This window comes from Tachyglossus aculeatus, chromosome 21, assembly GCF_015852505.1.
Source record: "Tachyglossus aculeatus isolate mTacAcu1 chromosome 21, mTacAcu1.pri, whole genome shotgun sequence".
NCBI classification, from domain to species: domain Eukaryota; kingdom Metazoa; phylum Chordata; class Mammalia; order Monotremata; family Tachyglossidae; genus Tachyglossus; species Tachyglossus aculeatus.
The window spans coordinates 52,486,629-52,506,900 of NC_052086.1; the positions used below are offsets into that span (position 1 = coordinate 52,486,629).

General features: G+C 43.1%; 1 protein-coding gene across 2 annotated transcripts; it reads left to right on the forward strand.

Moving 5' to 3' along the window:
* Positions 1-895: 895 nt before the first annotated feature.
* Positions 896-19,853, forward strand: ZDHHC4 (zinc finger DHHC-type palmitoyltransferase 4). Of its 2 annotated transcripts, XR_005455378.1 has the most exons (8): positions 896-951; positions 2,826-2,956; positions 10,681-10,754; positions 12,964-13,142; positions 14,998-15,123; positions 16,068-16,312; positions 18,714-19,322; positions 19,412-19,853. XR_005455378.1 is itself a non-coding variant. In XM_038763336.1 (7 exons), exons 2-7 carry the CDS (start codon positions 2,834-2,836, stop codon positions 19,002-19,004), a joined length of 1,038 nt encoding a protein of 345 aa, XP_038619264.1. In that variant the 5' UTR covers positions 896-951; positions 2,826-2,833; the 3' UTR covers positions 19,005-19,853. The 2 variants fall into 2 exon arrangements, 1 of the variants encoding a protein (XP_038619264.1); XM_038763336.1 differs by having other exon boundaries at positions 18,714-19,853.
* Positions 19,854-20,272: the final 419 nt, after the last annotated feature.

Below are 20,272 nucleotides of genomic sequence, written 5' to 3' on the forward strand. Positions count from 1 at the left end.
ACAGTCTAAAAGGGGGAGACAGAGAACAAAACCGAACATACTAACAAAATAAAATAAATAGAATAGATATGTACAAGTAAAATAAATCAATAAATAAATAGAGTAATAAATATGTACAAACATATATACACATATACAGGTGCTGTGGGGAAGGGAAGGAGGTAAGATAGAGGTAAGAATAATAATAATAATTATTATTATTGTAATTAGTTGCCCTGACAGTCCCTACCCAACAGTGGGCTCACAGTCTAAAAGGGGGAGACAGAGAACAAAACCGAACATACTAACAAAATAAAATAAATAGAATAGATATGTACAAGTAAAATAAATCAATAAATAGAGTAATAAATACGTACAAACAAATATACATATATACAGGTGCTGTGGGGAAGGGAAGGAGGTAAGATAGAGGTAAGAATAATAATAATTATTATTATTATTGTAATTAGTTGCCCCGACCGGTTGCCGGGACAGGGAAACTGCGCAGCCCGGGAAAGCGGCATCACACCCGAAGCGGACCCGAACAAGGGGCGCGGCTCGGCTGTTCGGCTCTTCGGCCGTTCGGCTGTTCGGCCGCTCGGCTCTCGTGTGCTCGGCTGTTCGGCCGCTCGGCTCTCGTGTGCTCGGCTGTTCGGCTGCTCGGCTGTTCGGCCGCTCGGCTTTCGCGTGCTCGGCTGTTCGGCCACTCGGCTCCCGTGTGCTCGGCTGTTCGGCCGCTCGGCTGTTCGGCCGCTCGGCTCTCGTGTGCTCGGCTGTTCGGCTCTCGATTGGTCGTGACTGGAGATCTGCTCAGGTCAGTCGCCCTGCTTCCCGCGCGGACCCCGCGCGCTCCTCGGTGAGCGCCCCCCACAGCCCGCCAACGGACCCGCCCGCGCCCTCTGCCTTGGGACCCCGGTCGGCCACGCCCTCCTCTGAGAGGCCACGCCCTCTTCTGGGAAGCCACGCCCTCTGGTAGGCCCCGCTCTCCTCTGATAGGCCACGCCCACCTCCGTGGCCACGCCCTCCTCCTCATCAATCGTATTTACTGAGCGCTTACTATGTGCAGAGCACTGTACTAAGCGCTTGGGAAGTACAAATTGGCAACATATAGAGACAGTCCCTACCCAACAGTGGGCTCACAGTCTAAAAGGGGGAGACAGAGAACAAAACCAAACATACTAACAAAATAAAATAAATCATCATCATCAATCATATTCATTGAGCGCTTACTGTGTGCAGAGCACTGTACTAAGCGCTTGGGAAGTACAAATTGGCAACATCTAGAGACGGTCCCTACCCAACAGTGGGCTCACAGTCTAAAAGGGGGAGACAGAGAACAAAACCAAACATACCAACAAAATAAAATAAATAGGATAGAAATGTACAAGTAAAATAAATAAATAAATAAATAGAGTAATAAATACGTACAAACATATATACATATATACAGGTGCTGTGGGGAAGGGAAGGAGGTACGATGTGGGGGATGGAGAAGGGGACGAGGGGGAGAGGAAGGAAGGGGCTCAGTCTGGGAAGGCCCCCTGGAGGAGGTGAGCTCTCAGTAGGGCCTTGAAGGGAGGAAGAGAGCGTGCTTGGCGGAGGGGCAGAGGGAGGGCATTCCAGGCCCGGGGGGGTGACGTGGGCCAGGGGTCGATGGCGGGACAGGCGAGAACGAGGTACGGTGAGGAGATTAGCGGCGGAGGAGCGGAGGGTTCGGGCTGGGCTGGAGAAGGAGAGAAGGGAGGTGAGGTAGGAGGGGACGAGGGGATGGACAGCCTTGAAGCCCAGGGTGAGGAGTTTTTGCTTGATTTGTAGGTTGACAGGCAGCCACTGGAGATTTCTGAGGAGGGGAGTGACATGCCCAGAGCGTTTCTGTACAAAGATAATCCGGGCAGCAGCATGAAGTATGGATTGAAGTGGGCAGAGACACGAGGATGGGAGATCAGAGAGAAGGCTGATGCAGTAGTCCAGATGGGATAGGATGAGAGCTTGAACGAGCAGGGTAGCGGTATGGATGGAGAGGAAAGGGCAGATCTTGGCAATGTTGTGGAGCTGAGACCGGCAGGTATTGGTGACAGCTTGGATGTGAAGGGTGAATGAGAGAGCGGAGTCGAGGATGACACCAAGGTTGCGGGCTTGTGAGACGGGAAGGATGGTAATGCCGTCAACAGAGATGGGAAAGTCAGGGAGAGGGCAGGGTTTGGGAGGGAAGACAAGGAGTTCAGTTTTGGACATGTTGAGTTTTAGGTGGCAGCAGACATCCAGATGGAGATGTCCTGAAGGCAGGAGGAGATGCGAGCCTGGAGAGAGGGGGAGAGAGCAGGGGCAGAGATGTAGATCTGGGTGTCATCAGCGTAGAGATGATAGTTGAAGCCGTGTCGAAGACAGCAAAGAGGTAGAGGAGGATTAGGATGGAGTGGAGGCTGTTGGATTTGGCAAGAAGGAGATCATCGGTGACCTTTGAGAAGTTGGTTTCTGTGGAGTGAAGCAGGAGAAACAGTTTCTTTGTCTTGTCAGGAGCATAGCATCAGACTACAATGCAAGGTTTTACTAGAACTTAACTCCCATGTTCAAGGAGAACTGCAAGTATATGTTTCCAACCACGAAGATGGATGGAAGAAAGACACCAGTACACTTCCTTCCAACCTGTTTAGTGCTATGATCAGAGCCGTGTCAATCAGAAAAAGCTGCCTCCATAGAGAATGAGCCTTTTAACCTGAATTCTAATTGATTAGAGAAATATGGAATAGTGGAAGAGAGGGTTTGAGTAGATGGTATCACAGCCTATAGGAACCCTGGGATACCTCAGCCAAGAAAACTGATCCACACTGTTTGTTCTCTTGTAGCACCCAAGATGGATTTTTTGGTGCTTTTCCTGATTTACCTGGTGTTGATTCTGAGTAGCATTATCTTGGTCTGTACGCGTTCAGAAAGGATTCATAACTTGGCAGACGCAGTCCTAACAGCTGGATCAAAGGTAATTTCAAGAATATGATTTGCCTGGAGGAATAAACTTTTGAACTAATAATAATGATGGTACGTGTTAAGCGCTTACTATATGCAAAACACTGTTCTAAGCGCTGGGGAGGTTACAAGGTGATCAGGTTGTCCCACGGGGGGCTCACAGTCTTCATCCCCATTTTACAGATGAGGTAACTGAGGCACAGAGAAGTTAAGTGACTTGCCCAAAGTCACACAGCTGACAGTTGACGGAGTTGGGATTTGAACCCATGACCTCTGACTCCAAAGACCGTGCTCTTTCCACTGAGCCATGCTGCTTCTCTTTGAACTGGTATTCAAAGGGTGAGTCTGGCTGATCCCCTAGATTTTTAATCCAAGTGTCATGAAGTCATCCCCAATAATTAAGCGCTTACTATGTGGGAAGTGCGCTGGGGTAGATACAAAGTAATCAAGTTGGACTCAGTCCCTGTCCCTCACGGGGCTCACAGTTTTAATCCCCATTTTGCAACTGAGGCCCAGAGAAGTGAAGTGAGTTGCCCAAGGTCACACAGCAGACATATGGTAGATCTTAACCGAGGTCCTCTTGATTCCCAGGGCCACGCTCTTTCCATTAGGCCATACTGCTTCTTAACATGAGTCATTAGGAAAATAATGACTTCTGGGAGCTTGTTGAATCTTTCTCAAAGTTATTCACATTTTAAAGACGTCTCATTCATCTCCCTAATATCTTGGAGAAAATGAAGAGAGCAGCATGGTAGATTAAAAAATAGCCACAAAGTCTTAAAGTCTCTGGGCAAACTAGAAATGAAACTTGAATCTTTTGATTCTTACTCTAGTAGCAGTGGAAGTGTGGACCAGTCCTAACAAAAACTATAGTTGAAAATATTTCATTGTTGCTGTGGAGTAAGTGAAAGTCTGTCATCCATCACACTCCTAAGAACCAGATGGTGTAAAAGGGACTTATCTTTAATCAATCATTGTAGAATTTGTGAGTTATTGAGCAACAATACTATGGCAATAGAGCATTTATCTCTACTAAGAATGATTTTATGTCGTATTTAAAATATTTAGCATGAAATGCTTTTCCTCTCAGAATCTTAGAGCCTTTATTGAACATGCTGAGGAGAAATCTGAGGTTCCGAATCTTAAAATTATTCACCCTACAACTTTAATAATAAGTATGGTACTTGTTAATCACTTCCTAAGTGCCAAGTACTGTGCTAAGCACTGAGGGAGATACAAATTAAGCTGTTTGGACACAGTCCCTGTCCCATATGAGGCTCACACTTTTAATCCCAACTTTATAGATGAGGTCACTGAGGCCCAGAGAAGTGAAGTGACTTGCCCAAGGTCACACAGCAGACATGTGGCGGAGTGGGGATTAGAACTCAGGTACTTCTGACCCCTACGTCCATGCTCTATCCACTTTATAGAGCTTTGCACACCTAGTGTTATTCTTTTGAGGTGAAAACCAAAGAAAACGCATAATCTTTTCCTGTTTACAGAGATTTTCATTTAAAAAGAGATTTTTATTAACAAACAAGCAAAACGAAAAAAAACACAATGCTAAAATGCCTTTCACTGGCCTGCTAACTAAACTGTTGCCCGTGTAAAATCCATTATGTAATTTTTGATGAGTCTCCGTTTGAACCATAGCAGAAAGGCAGAGTCGCCCAGGGCAAAACAAATGTCTCCTTGAACAGAATATAACGGAAAAAAAATGCAGGATGAAAATGTCTTTTAATGACACAAATTTTTGTGACCTGTTTTTCAACCCAATGAAAGGGAATTTTTCAATGTGTGTGATATGTGACATATTACCAAGGAATAACTGAAATCCATATGACTGAGATCCTCTTCAGAGTTTTGGGGGAAGGGGATTGTTCAAGTTTGAGATTTGAGGCCTGGAATATGTCTCCAAACCTACCTGTTTGGCAGGTGCTGCCCAGGAATGCTGATTTTTTTTTCTTTTTTGCGCTTATCCCCAAAGATCAGTAAGACTTTGTTCCAGAGATTTTTAGCCTCTAACATTCCCCAGGTAGGAGGTGGTAATAATAGTCCTTTGAATCTGTATTGCATTTCTCTCTCCCCCCACAAAAAAGCTTTCATAACAGTTATCTCATTTTCCCCTCACACCATCAGTGAGGTGAGCAGAGGCTGATAATATTCTCCCCATTTTAGAAGTGTGGAAGATGAGGTATAAAGAAGTGAAATTTGCCCAAAGCGACACAGCGGGCCAGTGGCGGAGTTCATTCATTAATTCATTCATTTAGTCGTATGTATGGAGCACTTACTGTGTGCAGAGCACTGTAATAATAATAATAATGATGATGATGGTATTTGTTAAGCGCTTACTATGTGCAAAGCGCTGTTCTCAGCTCTGGGGGAATACAAGGTGATCAAGTGGGGCTCACAATCTTAATCCCCATTTTACAGATGAGGTAACTGAGGCACAGAGAAGTTAAGTGACTTGCCCAAAGTCACACAGCTGACAAGTGTCGAAGCCGGGATTAGAACCCATGACCTCTGACTCCCAAGCCACTTCCACTGAGCCATGCTGCTTCTCCAAGCGCCTCCTGACTACTAGTTTCATACTCTTCCCACTACACTAAATAGTCCTTGGGAAGGCGCTTATTACAGTGCTCTGCACACAGTAATCACTCAATAAATACGATTGATTGAATGAATGAATGAAAAATCTTAGAGAAGCTTTGTTTCAATAAGTCCTGCTTAGACTGTAAGCCCCATGTGGGACAGAGACTGTGTCCAACCTGATTAATTTGTATCTACCCCAGCGCTTAGAACTATGCTGTCAATAAGTGCCATCATTATTACTATTATTCGGCATTAGCACTGTTATTCCATGTAAGGAGAAAAAGTAGGAGCAGATAGCAGTTTCAGCCTTATATTTGCCTTTATAGAGCACTTACTGTATGTTAAGCACTGTGCTGACCTGGGGTAAATACAAGATAAATCATTTAGACACAGACCCTATCTCTCTCCGTGGAGAAAAGATAGGCATGTAGAACAATAAGATGAACTTATGAACAACAAATAACAGCAGATTAAATTCAACATTTCCAAACGAACATTAAAATAATAGCTAAAACAGAATTAAACCGGGGAAGCCAGAAGGTTCACATCTCCCAGGCATTAGTCCTTGTTTACAGCTGCTGAAACATTCCCCAATCCTAGGGAGGCTTTGTTTCATTGTGTTAAGGCCTTCTTAGATTGTGAGCACCATGTGGGAAAGGGACTGTATCCAACCTGATTATCTTGAGGCTACTCCAGAGTTTACAACAGTGCTTGACACATAGTAAGCGCTTAACAAGTACCACAGATTATCATTATTATTATTATTGTTACCAGGATCCTGGGGACTGCCAAAAGGGTTACTCCAGGGGAAGGAGAAGGGATCGAAAAGCCTGAAATACCGTTAATCAGTCATACACGTCGGGTGGATCCTTGTGATCATTCTAGATTAGTGATGATCAACCACAAGTCTTGTTTGCTTGGAGCAAACCCTGCTAGTGTAAACTTGATGCTGAATATTATGAGTGCCCAGACAAATATGGGTCTAAAGAGGAATTTTGTCCCGAAAACCATTTTCAAAAACAATGCTCCTAATCCTATGCAGCTGTGGCCAGTGAAAGATTTTACCCATGTGGTCCAACTAGTCAATCCCATCTCTGTTCTAGTGAATAGAATGGTAGGCGTCACTTCTATCCTGAGATCAATAGCTGGGTACTGAAGAAAGAAAGGATTCCCCTACGGACAGTATTATAAGGAAGCAATAGTTAACCTGGATTCAGTAAGGGTGGAAATGCGGCAGAAAAGGTTTAATTTGGAGTGTGAATGTTTCTTTGTCTCCCTGCTGGATTGCAAACTCCTTGGGGGCAGGGATTTTGTCTACTAACTCTGTTGCCTGCTCCCAGGCACTTTGTACAGTGCTCTGCACAGAATAAGCACTCAATAAATATTATTGGTTGACTGATGTCCTCTTACAAACCTTTCCTTCTAATTTAATTTAATTAGTTCATTTTCAGTGGGTTGCATCATCATCATCATCATCAATGGTATTTATTGAGTACTTACGGTGTGCAGAGCACTGGACTAAGCCTTTGGGAAAGTACAATACAACAGTTGGTAAACCCAGTCCCTGCCCACAACAAGGTTACGTCTAGAGGCAGTTAGCTATATGTAAATATTATCTCACCTTACAGCAGAATGGCTTTTTTGTAATTCTGATATAACTCTAAATTTGTTCATTCTAATTCTGGTCTTCAGCAATGATACCTCCAATTCCTAGAATAATAATAATAATAATAATAATAATAATAATAATGGCACTTGTTAAGCGCTTACTATGTGCAATGCACTGTTCTAAGCTCTTGGGGAGATACAAGGAAATTAGGTTGTCCCACGTGGGGCTCACAGTCTTAATCCCCATTTTCCAGATGAGGTAACTGAGGCCAAGAGAAGTTAAGTGATTTGCCCAAAGTCACACAACTGACAAGTGGTGGAAGCGGGATTAGAACCCATGACCTCTGACTCCCAAGCCCGTGCTCTTTCCACTGAGCAACGCTGCTTCTCATGCATAGTGCTTTTGTTTTCTGAAGGACTTTTGACTTTCAGTTGTATCGTTCTGTCACCTGGTATTCCTGTGAAGTAAAGAGGATCAATAATTCTCCCCATTTTATAAATGAGGCCTTGAGATGTTAAGTGACTTGATCAAGGTAATAACTCAGGTCAGCGGCAGAGCTGAAACGAGATGCAGTCAGGTAACTCAACTTCCAGGCCTACATTCTTTCCACTAAACCACATTACCTCCCACAGAAAGCTTTCTGGAGATGGGTTTGGTTGTTCTTCTGCAAGCTGAACTCATAATTTTGCCCACTCAACCACAGATTCTCTGTATTCTGAATTTCCCCCATTTGTCCCCCTTTTCCCTCCCTCATCACTCCCCATTATTAATCAGCCCTAGTGATAATGTTCATTTCTTTTCATCTTTTTTCATAAGCCTATCAGAAAGTCCCCTTGAAGGCATGTGTGGACATATTTCCTTTCAAATCCCACAGTTGCTCTTAGTCTTGTGACGGGTTCCCTCCCTCGCTTTGTCCTCTTTTTCATGCTGCTCTGGAAGCCAAGGGCAGTCATATCCCTCTGCATCCTGCCCTGTAGGCACCCTAAAGGGAACTAGCTGTTCTAGGGAGCCTTTTGAATTTGTGGAAAGCAATTGCTCATCTGCAGAAAGCACTCTGAAACCCAGGGAATTCTTGAGCCAAAGTGGCATTGGAGGAGGAAGGGAAATAGATCAGGCTGACATTTCTTAAATGTGATTAAAGAGGTAGAATAAGTCTTGATGTTGCTTGAATACTCTGATATATGCATTCTTTTTGAGTTTTTTGTCTCCACCCTTAACAGTTCTACCGTTGATGGATGGCTTAACCATTGTTGAAGGAGAAGGTTGCCATAGAGATGGCATCACCTGAGAGGCAGGGAGCAAGACCAATTTCTTAGGCCAGTGAGCATTTCAAATATGCGACAATATTAAATGAGACTATCATCTGTTCTTCACTAGGTTCAGCTGGTTTCGAAGCATCACTTTTTTGGGGGGTCGGGGGCGGTGGAAGGGGAAGCAAAAAGATGAGAAACATTTTTTTAAAAAAGCTCGTTGATTTCAATGAACTATAGGTAAGTCTTGCTGTTTGTGGTTTCATGTGTTCTTCAGGGATCTTTTTGATTTCCTGTTCTATGTTCTCAGCATGAAGCAATCGCAAAACCGCAAATGGCAAACTAAAAAATTAGAGGCTGTAGATCTCCATGCTGCGCTTAGGGCCATGTGTCTCCTTAGCATTGTGGCTTAGTGGACAGAGCACGGGCCTTAGAGTCAGAAGGATCTGGGTTCTAATTCCAGCACAGCCTAAAAATTGGGCAGAGTGAGGTTTAATGTAAAAGACAGTTTAAGAGTACAGAGTCAGTCAGTCACATTTATTGAGCACTTACTCTGCATAGGCCTTCAGTAAGAGCCTGAGAGAGTACAATAGAAGAGAGTCGGCAGAAACGTTCTCTGCTCACAACAAGCTTACAGTCTTTATAGTGTATTTGTTGAGCACTCATGTGTCAGACACTGTACTAAGCGCTGGGGTAGATACAAACAATTCAAGATACAAATGTAGAGGGGGAAGAGTCCAACAATCTGTTGATAAAGGGGACCCATAGGGAAATTGTAAATCTGTAGAGGTTCCGAGGTCCCCCTGCTAAAATCCCCGGGCCCAGGCCAGATGGGAGAGGGGGTCCTGGATGTCATGATGGCAAGGTGGCAGGACCACCCCTTGGTTTCCCTCGGCAGTCTGGTGGGGAGGAGGTAACTTGCCTAGCTTTCAGTGGAATAACCCGGTCGTTTTTACCAGTCAAACCAGATAAGGGCAAAGGGAGCAGAAATGAGTTTGCTGGAGGAATGATCACGGGAGGGTTGTGGCAAGATCCTGGCCCTGGCCCCTTGACAAAACAGAGACTGAGGCTCTTCTAGCAGTGTCCTTGGGCTCCTCCCAGGCATTAGTGGAACCCCAGTTAGTGAGGACCCCCCAAGTAGAAGTCACATGTTTTTATCACCTATATTTAAATTGTAAGCTTATTGGGGGCAGGAAGTGTGTCGACCAACTCTGTTGTTCTATACTTTCCCAAGCACTCAGTATGGTGCTCTGCTTCCCCCCTAGACTGTAAGCTCATTGTGGACAGGGAATGTGTCTGTTATATTGTTATTTTACCCTTCCATGCTCTGCACACAGTAAACACTCAATAAATAAGACTGACCGACTGTCTGACTTTACACATAGAAAGCACTCAGTAAACACCACTGATGATACTGATCACCAAATTAATTATGAGCTTGTTCTATTTCACCTTGGGTTTCAGACATTGTTTTGTACCATTGGGCTTTAACTCACTAGAACTACTCTTGTTTAGGATTATAGAAGAGAGTACTTATTGCCTGAGTTCTATACGTAGCCTCTAGGTTTTGGTTCTAAAACAAATCTAGGAGCATGTAAGTTTGTTCAACACTTTACCCATTATTAATGAAACATTTTTCTATCTGGAGTGCAGCAGAAAAATATTGAATCGTCTTGTATCTATTCCAGCACTTAGCATTTAGTGAGCATTTAAATGCCCAGGGCTTAGAAGAGTGCTTGGCACATAGTATGTGCTTAATGGGTACCATAATAATTATTATTATTGTTGTTATTATAATGACAAAACCCCCACTCTCAAGGCCTAAAAGAGATTTTTCTGCAGGAATCAAACCACAGAGGAGTTTGGGGAAAAATTGAAAAAGTAGATGGAGTCTGTCAAATGGCACAAATATAACTTCCTTAATTTGAAAAATTCATTCAATCATATTTAGTGAGTGCTTACTCTGTGCAGAGCACTGTACTGAGCACTTGGGAGAGTATAATACAATAATAGATACATTCCCTGCCCACAACAAGCTTACAGTCTAGAGGAGAGGAGACAGACATTAATATAAATAAATAAATTACAGATATGTGCATAAAAATGAGAACATGGGACTTGGTGATTACTATTTTTGGACACAACTCAGCCTGATTCTTTTGCAAACTCTAGGGTGGTTCCTGGAAATAAAGTAGCTGAGGAGATTAGCGTGAAGGATACTAAAATTGCATGATAAGTTTTTCGGGGGAATAAGAGATCTGAGTTTCCTTTTTCTCTTGGTTCCAGGTATTTTCATGTGTAATTCCAGAATGGCTTCAGAGAGCAGCACAAAAGGTGCTTCATCATCTCCTCCATACACGGTATTTCACACTGTGCAGTTCTTTTTCCCATTCTGTATTTCCTTTTTTTTTTCCTTAGTCATTACTTTCCTTAGCTCCAGCAAAGTTTCTGTTAAGAGCTGTGTTGTTTTTCCAAGATCCTTCTTTGGTTGTGGTATTTTCAAAGTAACCTGTGAGCTTGTTTCTTAGTTTGGGGTTAGTGATGCCATCTTAAAACGCTAAAGAGAACTTTGCAGTTGATGCTAAGGTTCCTTTTTCTGGTGGAGTGAGCCAGAAAAGGATCTGGTTGTTGTGATGGTCTGGGCACAGATCGGCAGAAAGGTAATTGTTGTCTGCCATTGACCTCAGGAGAGGTTGATTTTTGTGCCCTGTTAATCATTCTCAGAGAGAGCCACTCATTTGGTGACATCAGCTGTTGTCCCAGAGTACTAGGACAAAAGGGGGGAGGGGAGGAGTCAGAAGGTCAAGTTAAATAGGGCAACAGAGGTGAGAGGTTCCATTTTGTTTCTTGCTCCATCCCAAAGCCGACCTATGCCATGACTTTGTGCTGCAGAAGAAAATCCATGGTGGGGAGCCTCTTTGAGGAGAAAAGATAAATGGATATTGCTAGCTTTGGGAATAACTCAAGTTAAATCATGAGCCAGTATCAAACTAGGATTAATCTGTGGTTAAACTAGAATTTTCATTTAAAATCCTTTCTGCCAAATCACTGTTGCTACTCTCCAGCTAAAGAAGATTCTAACATGAATACTTTTTGAGTATATAGTAAATTCTTTGATATCTAATTTCTAAAAAGGCAGGTGTGTGGTGGTGGTGGGGCAGGTGGTGTTTGTGAAGTCTGTCTGTGTGTGAAACCACTACCTCAGGCAGAACACATTATTGTTTGGAGAGGAAGTTGAAGCCATTGGCTTTCTTCCCCGATCAGCTGCTGAATGCGTTGCAGACAGACCAGCAGCAAACCCCTGGGTAAACTTCCTGTCAGTGATATTCATGGTATTCTCATGCCTCTTGGGGATGAAAATCTCCCAAATCACAGATCAGGGACAGCGAATCACTGGACAGTCTTGGGGCACCAAACCTGGAGCAATTCTGATTGATCACTGAGTGACTTTTCATTTTGAGCCTGAATAAACTTGGGGTAAAGCATTAAATAATAATCATTTTGGTACTTAAGTGCTCACTATCTGCTAAGCACTGAACTAAGCTCTGGATTAAGTAAAATGTAAGAAGATTAGACTCAGTCCCTGTCCCATGTGGGGCTCTAATGGGGGCGGGGGTAGGAAGAACAGGTATTGAATCCCGATTTTAAAGAGAAGAAAACTAAGGCCAAGAGAAGTTAAGTGACTTGCCAGTTTGGGTTTAATTTTTTTTAGCAAAGTTCTTTTCCCTTTAGAAGCCCAGCTTGAACCAAAATAGGAAACATCACACAACTATTATTCCTCCCATTTTTGGAAGGGTCAGAGGTGTAACAGCCGCCTCTGGTCTGGCCCTTTACATCACAGACAAGTGGCAACAGCCAGAATTAGAGCCCAGGTCTTCTAACCCTCAGGCCTGTACTTTTTCCACTAGGCCACACTGCTTCCTAGGGATGAGAGGAAAAAGGGGTAGAGGAGAAAAGAGAGAAAAAGGAGGAGGAGGAAAAGAGCAGGAAAAAAAAGGAAAGGGGGAGAAGGGAGAGAAAGGTAAGAGAACACTTGTAACTGTGTCTCTGGTTTTTACTGCAGTTCATGAGGTTCCCAGTCCTGAAATCTTCTCCAGGGCTGAGGCTCATCTGATGGGTGACTAGCTCATTATCACTCTCCCATTATCTGCTTCAGTGCTCTGTATATAGTAGATGTGTGTCACCATCTCACCTTCCTCCTCCTCTGGCTCTTCCTTCTCCTTCTACCCTGACTCTTCCTCCTCCTCCTCCTCCTCCTTTTCCCCCACTGCTACTTAGCCCATCAGCACTGGACTGCTGGGCCAGACCAGAGGTAGCTGTTACCCCCCTGACCCTTCCAAAAATGGGAGGAATAATAGCTGTGTGATGTTTCCTATTTTGGTTCAAGCTGGCTTTCTAAAGGGAAAAGAACTTTGCCAAAAGAAAGCCAAAACCTTTAATCCCAAAACAGCAGTTTAGATCTTTGTTTCCTTTCCTTCAAAGATACTCAGGCATTGAAATGTCTCCAAAGAATTCTTGGTTTGCAGTAAGAAAGCTGAAAGAAACAAGCTGTGCCTCATTTCCTTATAGGAATTACGCTTTCCTCATCCTGCATCTAGCTTTGCAATTGGCCGTTTACTGCGAGTACACCTGGGAAATATTTGGATATTGCAAAGAGTTGGAGTTCTCATTGAGTTATCTTCTCCTGCCATATCTGTTGTTCATCGTGAACCTGATTTTTTTCATCCTCAGTTGTGTTACCAACCCTGGTAAGTTGAAATTCATTCAGATCGGTGTACCGCAGCTACAGAAGAAAACGTACAATACAGACCTGACCCTGACATCGCCAACATATGCAATGTGTAGTAGTCCCTTGGCATGCACACATTTTTTGTGTTGATTTCCCCTATTCAGTTGCCCTACCTATTTGGTGCCACCCACAGCCTCCTCCCATGCCCCTTCTCCTGGGGGTGACCAGGAATTGCCCGCTAAACTTTCTAGTGATTTGAGGGCATCCACCTTTAGGAGTAGATGGTATTCAAGCTTTCACCCTATTCTTGAGGGTTGCTGTAACCAATCCAGAGGGACTACTGTATTTATATGGAAAAGTGTATGTATGAATATAAAGCACCCAGATACACGAGCTGTAGCCTGTTGAAAATCAACAGAGGGGAAGACTGTAGATAATACAGCATGTAAAGTCAGTCAGTCGAATTTATTGAACCCTTACCTTGTGCAGTTCACTCTACTAGGTGTTTGGGAGAGTACATGTTATAAGATGGAAGTCTTTCATAAAGATTTGTGGGAGCCTCGGGCAATAATGAAGTGATCAACATTCTCCCCCAACTACCCTGCTGCAACTTCTGCAGGCCTCCAGATCAGCAAGATGAAAAAGTGGAGCAGCCAGGAACAAGAAGAGACTGCAGTTGCAGTGTTTTGTGGAGACTCAAGTCTCCTCCTGCTTCTAGTCCTAACCCACATCCCTGTTCTTGGATGTGTGATAGGGAGAGAGTAATAGAATCAAATTGTACCTCTCCAAAGACTTTGGAGAGTAGGCCAGACAACAATATCACACTGAAGAGAACGATTGGGCTTAAGCCAGCCAGAAATTAAGCTGGGTGTTGGAATTTCAACTCAAAGAGACCACTAGTCCTATAGACCAATGCCCAAAGAGTTGTGAAGGAATGCATATAATAATAATGGTGGTGTTGAAATGCTGATTGTGTGCCAACCACTGTACTAAGTAAGCACTGGGGTAGATACAAGATAATCTGGTCAGAAACAGTCCCTGTCCTACATGGGGCTCCCAGTTGAAGTAGAAGGGAGAACAGGTATGGAATCCTCATTTTTACAGATGAGGGAGTTGGGGGCCCGAGAAGTTAAGCAACTTGCCCAAGGCCTATAAACCAGTAATTCACCTTGCTACTCTCCTTACAACCAGCCCGCACACTTCACTCCTCTAGTGCTAACCTTCTCAATGTGCCTCAATCTTGCCTAGCTCATCACTGGCCCCTCACCCACATCCTGCCTCTGGCCTGGAATGCCCTCCCTCCTCAAATCTGACTGACAATTCCTCTCGCCGGCCCCACTTCAAAGCCTTATTGGAAGCACATCTCCTCCAAGAGAACACCCCTGACTAGCCCCCCATTTCCTCTTCTCCAGCTCTCCTGTGTCACCCTGATTTGCTCCATTTGTTCTTCCCTCAGCCCCACAACATTTATGTACATATTTACAATTTATTTATACTAATGTCTGTCTCCCCCCCTCTAGACTGTAAGCTTGTTGTGGGCAGGCAATGTGTCTGTTGTTGTACTGTACTCTCCCAAGTTTTTAGAGCAGTGCTCTGTACACAGTAAGAACTCAATAAATACAATTGAATGAATTAGTGAATGAATGAATGAACTCCAGTGATCTAGGAGGTAACTTACTATATTTGCTTCGTAACCAGGGTGCTATGTTGTATACTTTATCATTCTTTGAAACCACTTATCTTTCACTTGGGAATGTTGATTCTTCAAAATGTTGGCCCAAAAACTTCTTGCTAACCCTCAAGGTTATCTCCTTGTGCCTGCTTGTTGCTTTAAGATTGAGAAAATCAGTTATTTCCTTTTGCTTCATTTACAGGTACAATTACAAAATCAAATCAGGCAGTGTTTCTTCGTGCATATGAATATGATGAAGTGATGTTTCAGAAAAACACAAGGTGCCCAACTTGCAACTTGGAGAAACCAGCTAGGTCCAAACACTGCAGTAAGAACATTTGCTTATTGCCCAATCAAGGAAATCCCAACGTCAGGCTTTGCGGATGGGTTAGAAATAATAATAATAATAGCATTTGTTAAGTGCTTACTATGTGCCAAGCACTGTTCTAAGCACTGGAGATGATACAAGGTAATCAGGTTGTCCCACGTGGGGCTCACAGTCTTAATCCCCATTTTACAGATGAGGTAACTGAGGCACAGAGAAGTCAACTGACTTGTCCAAAGTCACACAGCTAGTCAGTGGCGGAGCTGGGATTAGAACCCATGACCTCTGACTCCCAAGTCTGTGCTCTTTCCACTATGCCACACTTCTTCTACCAGGTGCACTTGGCCAATTTTCATTAAGAATTGCTGGTGTCTGATCTCTTGTTTGAGAGGACAGCGTCTATCCTAAAATATATTTCATTTTAATCATTGAGTTTCTTTACCCACTGAGTGAATGGTTTGAGATATAAAGCACATTTATCACTTAAAATCATTTTCTGATATCCTTTTCTGTAGTACATTTCTCTTTACATTCTATGAGTTCTTATCCTTACTTGATTATCCAACAAGTGTGTCTTGTATCTACCTCAGCACTTAGTACAGTGTTTGGCATGTAGTAAGCACTTAATACATATTATCATTATTATTATTATCGTTGTTATTACTATTATTCTTGCCTTGTGACAAAACAGATTATTTTGGTAGAAAGCAAATAGGACTTACATCTCTGCAAGCCATAGCACAACATTTCATGTCCTGCCTTATGCTCAACACAACTTCATCATTTTTAACATGAATACATTAAGCGCCTAGTACAGTACTCTGTGCACAGTAAGCGCTCAATAAATACGATTGAATGAATGAATGAATTTAGAGCAAGTACACCGAGGCCAGGAGAGCAATTCAAGGCAAAATAATCTGTTGCCCTTTCCTCCTCTTTTTAACTAGGCATTTGTGACAGATGCGTGCATCGTTTTGATCACCACTGTGTGTGGGTGAACAATTGCATCGGAGCCTTCAATGCAAAATACTTCCTGCTCTACCTCTTCACGCTGACTGCCCTGGCTGCAGATATTGCAATTCTAACAACGGCATTTCTAGTCCATTTGGTGTTCTTATCAAACATGACTCTGGGAAGTTACATTGATGATGAGGGACAGGAGAAGGCAGTTGATGTTGTTTTTCTTATTCAGGTAAATATGTGGACTTCTTACTTACCTGGGGCTTCACAACTCTAAAAGGAGCCTTTTATTTTTTCCTTTAAAAGCATCCAAGTAAATTTAACCAAGTTTTGTTTTGTTTCTCTAGAAGGTTGTATTCTGTATTTTTGTGAATCGCATGTGTATTTCTAAACGTGTGTTTGAGAAGCAGCATGGCATTAGTGGCTAGAGCCTGGGCCTGGGAGCCAGAAGGTCATGGGTTCTAATCCCGACTTGGCCACTTGTCTGCTGTGTGACCTTGGGCAAGTCGCTTCACTTCTCTGGGCCTCAGTTACCTCATCTTTAAAATGGGGATTGAGACTGTGAGCCCCACATGGAACAGGGACTGTGACCAACCCGATTTGCTTGTATCAACCCCAGTGCTTAGTACAGTGCCTGGCACATAGTTAAGCGCTTAACAAATACCATTCATTCATTCAATCATATTTATTGAACGCTTACTGTGTGCAGAGCACTGTACTAAGCGCTTGGGAAGTACAAGTTGGCAACATATAGAGACGGTCCCTACTCAACAGCGGGCTCACAGTCTAGAAGGGGGAGACAGAGAACAAAACAAACCATATTAACAAAATAAAATAAATAGAATAAATAAGTACAAATAAAATAAATAAATAAATAGAGTAATAAATATGTACAAACATATATACATATATACAGGTGCTGTGGGGAGGGGAAGGAGGTAAGGCAGGGGGGATAGGGATGGGGAAGAGAGGGAGAGGAAGGAGGGGGCTCAGTCTGGGCTGAGTTACTAGCATTATTATTATTATCACTCAGTTCTAATAACGAGAAATGCTTTAATATTCCCCTTACATCTTGAACTGGTTTATTTCCATCACTCTCTGTCTTGTATTTGAGGTATATCTATCTGCCTGTCTTACATTAGATTTACTTTTATTATGCACAGAATAGCCCATCTTTATGGGCTAAACAGATTAATACTTCACCTTGACCTCAGACATGCCCTTCTATTGAGTGATAAATTATCAGGGAAAAAACAAAACAACAACAAAAAACTCATCCATACTTATCAACAGTGTCAAACATTCAGGTCAATGCTTCAGCAAATTCAGATGTAAACACAATACCACCCCAGGGTCAGCTGACTCCAGTCAGAGCTGTAGCTGCCTTTAACCAGGTAGAAAGCTCCGAACCAACCATCCTCCCCTGGTGAAACAGAGGCTTTTTTCCAGAGAACAAACACCCTCTCTGTCCAGTCGGTACCAATTTTTAAAAAGAGGGCGATTGATGCCTGTATTGAAAATGGTCTCCTATAGCACAGAAAACAGGCTCAGTCAAATCAGAGACCGCCTACATTGGACGGAGGTGGTTTCCTTCCAAATGGATGAAATTTCCCAGTGGAAAGTGAAGGCCTTAATCATCAGAACCATTCCTGGATGAACAGAGACCAATTGTTAGATTGGGTTCACACAGCTGGGGCCCAGCTTAGTGGAGATGGCTTCTCCTGACAGCTCAGATCTGTATGTTTCATTTCATTTCAGTCATATTTAATGAACACCTACTGTGTGCAAAGCACCTTATTAAGCACTTGGGAGACTACAATATAACAGCAAACAGACACATTCCTGCCCACAGCAAGCTCACAGTCTAGAGGGTCATGTTCTTCTTTCAGGCCTGAGGCTTGGGTAAATTTTCACGGAAGATTTCATCTTGGAATGCTCCATGGCTTCCATTCCTAGGCCTCTGTTGATTTTCAACAAGGTACACCTCATGGGCTTTGTGTACTGTAGTCACACATACACACACGCACACATTCTCAGAATTGCTGGGACTCAGCCTCTGGAAACCATCCGAGAAATATCTCCAACCCCTTTTAGGTTCCTCAACCCGGGAACCAAGATGGGTCAACATTCCCTACTCCCACTCACTGAGGAGGACTTCAGTTTGGCCTAGCCCCCTGAAGCTATATTAAACCCCCTTCCAGGGCCATCCCAAGGCATCATGGTTCTTGGCATCTTTTGTCCCTGAATGAACTTCCCTAGAAGGAAGCATGCAGGTAGACATCCCAAAGGTTTGTGCTGGAGACCATCTCACCTAAGAAGTGTGGCAATGCTTCTGCCCCCAAAAGTCCCAGGGCACTCTTGGGTGCATCTTGCATAGGGTGACTAGTGAGTCCAACAGAACCTCTGTTTCTCTATCGGTCACCCCTTAAAGTTAGAAATGGCTGTGTTTTATTTGCTTGCTTTCACAGATAATCAGAGACACATTAAAATTAAGTGACTTCCCCTATGTCAGGTAGTGATGAGTTGCAGAGATGAGACTCAGTTGAAGAACTATGATTGACTGACTTATAGTATGAATAATATTTCACAGTTCGCCTAGAATAACCACATCACAATTTTCTATTCTTCTGCAGCACCTGTTCCTGACTTTCCCAAGGATTGTCTTCATGCTTGGTTTTGTAATTGTACTTTGCCTCTTGCTTGGGGGATATTTCTGTTTCTCCTTACACTTGGCAGTCACCAACCAAACCTCCAATGAGTGGTATAAATCAAGCAGAACCAAGTGTCATCCATGCCAGACTTCAGGACCCCGACTGGAGAAGCCACCCCATATATCTAGGAATATTTATTCCAAGGGCTTTTGGAGCAATTTACAGGAAATCTTTAAGCCCACTGTGGAATATGAAGTGAAGAAGAAATGTTGAGATGATGTCTTCATGAATTGTACATTTAAATATAAGTATATTTTTTTAACAATTTTTCTAGCGGTAATTCCATTCAGTATGTTTTCCCTAACCTTTCCTTCCTTTTTGGGTTTTCATCAACTATTTGTCATTGGCTATAGAGGAAGTCCATTTTGCTGATTTTTCATTTTGTGTTATTTTTGAAATTGGCTGGACCTTGAAATGACCATTGACCACCTCACTAGCTAAAATCCCTTGGAAGACAAAAACCTGTAAACCTCTATCAGAAGTAGATTCCTTTTTGGAGAACATCAGTATTCCCAGCCATTGATTTATCAGGTAATTGTGTTTTGAGATAATCAAGTCAGGCTTGGGGAAGCAGAGTTTCTGAGGTCTGTTCTTAACTGCCTTATTGTCTACATTTATAGATTCAGCCTGGGAAGATATAGACATCCACATTTCAGGGAGATTATAAGAGAACAATCTATGTGGAAACAGAACTCGTTGCCCTGGTATAAGACGTTTCCATGGAAAAGAAAGGCAACATCCAGTAGTAAGCATGTCCTGAAACCTTTTGTACTTTTCAAGAAATGAGACAAAAATGGATATAATAGTAGGTAGAATTTATTTATCACTCTTTGCATGGACAAATCAAATGCCTTCACCAGGGCCCCATGAACCATAAGGATATTTAAAATACAAGTTCCAGCTCCATGTGGTTGTTTGGTCACAGTGTAATTACCAGATGTGAGGAATTTTTAAAATGACCAGATTTTCCATTGTAAAAGGAAGATAGGTTGCCAGCCTCAGCTGGCTAAAGACTTTTTCAGTATCCACAGGTTCCCTTTTCACACTTGTAGTTTTCTCACCTTGTTGCATTTCCCAGTTTGTGGTAAACTGAGGCAGGGAAGCCCAGCCCCATTCTTCCCATTCAGTCCCGTATCAGATCTCCACTGGTCAGAGGCAAGTGTGGCATTGACATCGGCATACAACTCAAGGGTAAATGAACTGTTCATATAATAATAATAATAGTTACAGTACTTGTTAAGCACTTACTATGTGCCAAGCACTTTTCTAAATGCTGGGGTAAATACAACTTAACCAGGTTGGACATAATTCCGGTCCCACATGGGGCTCTCACTCTTATCCCCATTTTACAGATGAGGTAACTGAGGCCCAGAGAAGTGAAGTTATTTGCCCGAGGTCACTCAGCAGACAATGTGGCAGAGCCAGGATTAGATCCCATGTCCTTTTCCTCCCAGGCCCATACTCTTTCCACTAGGCACACT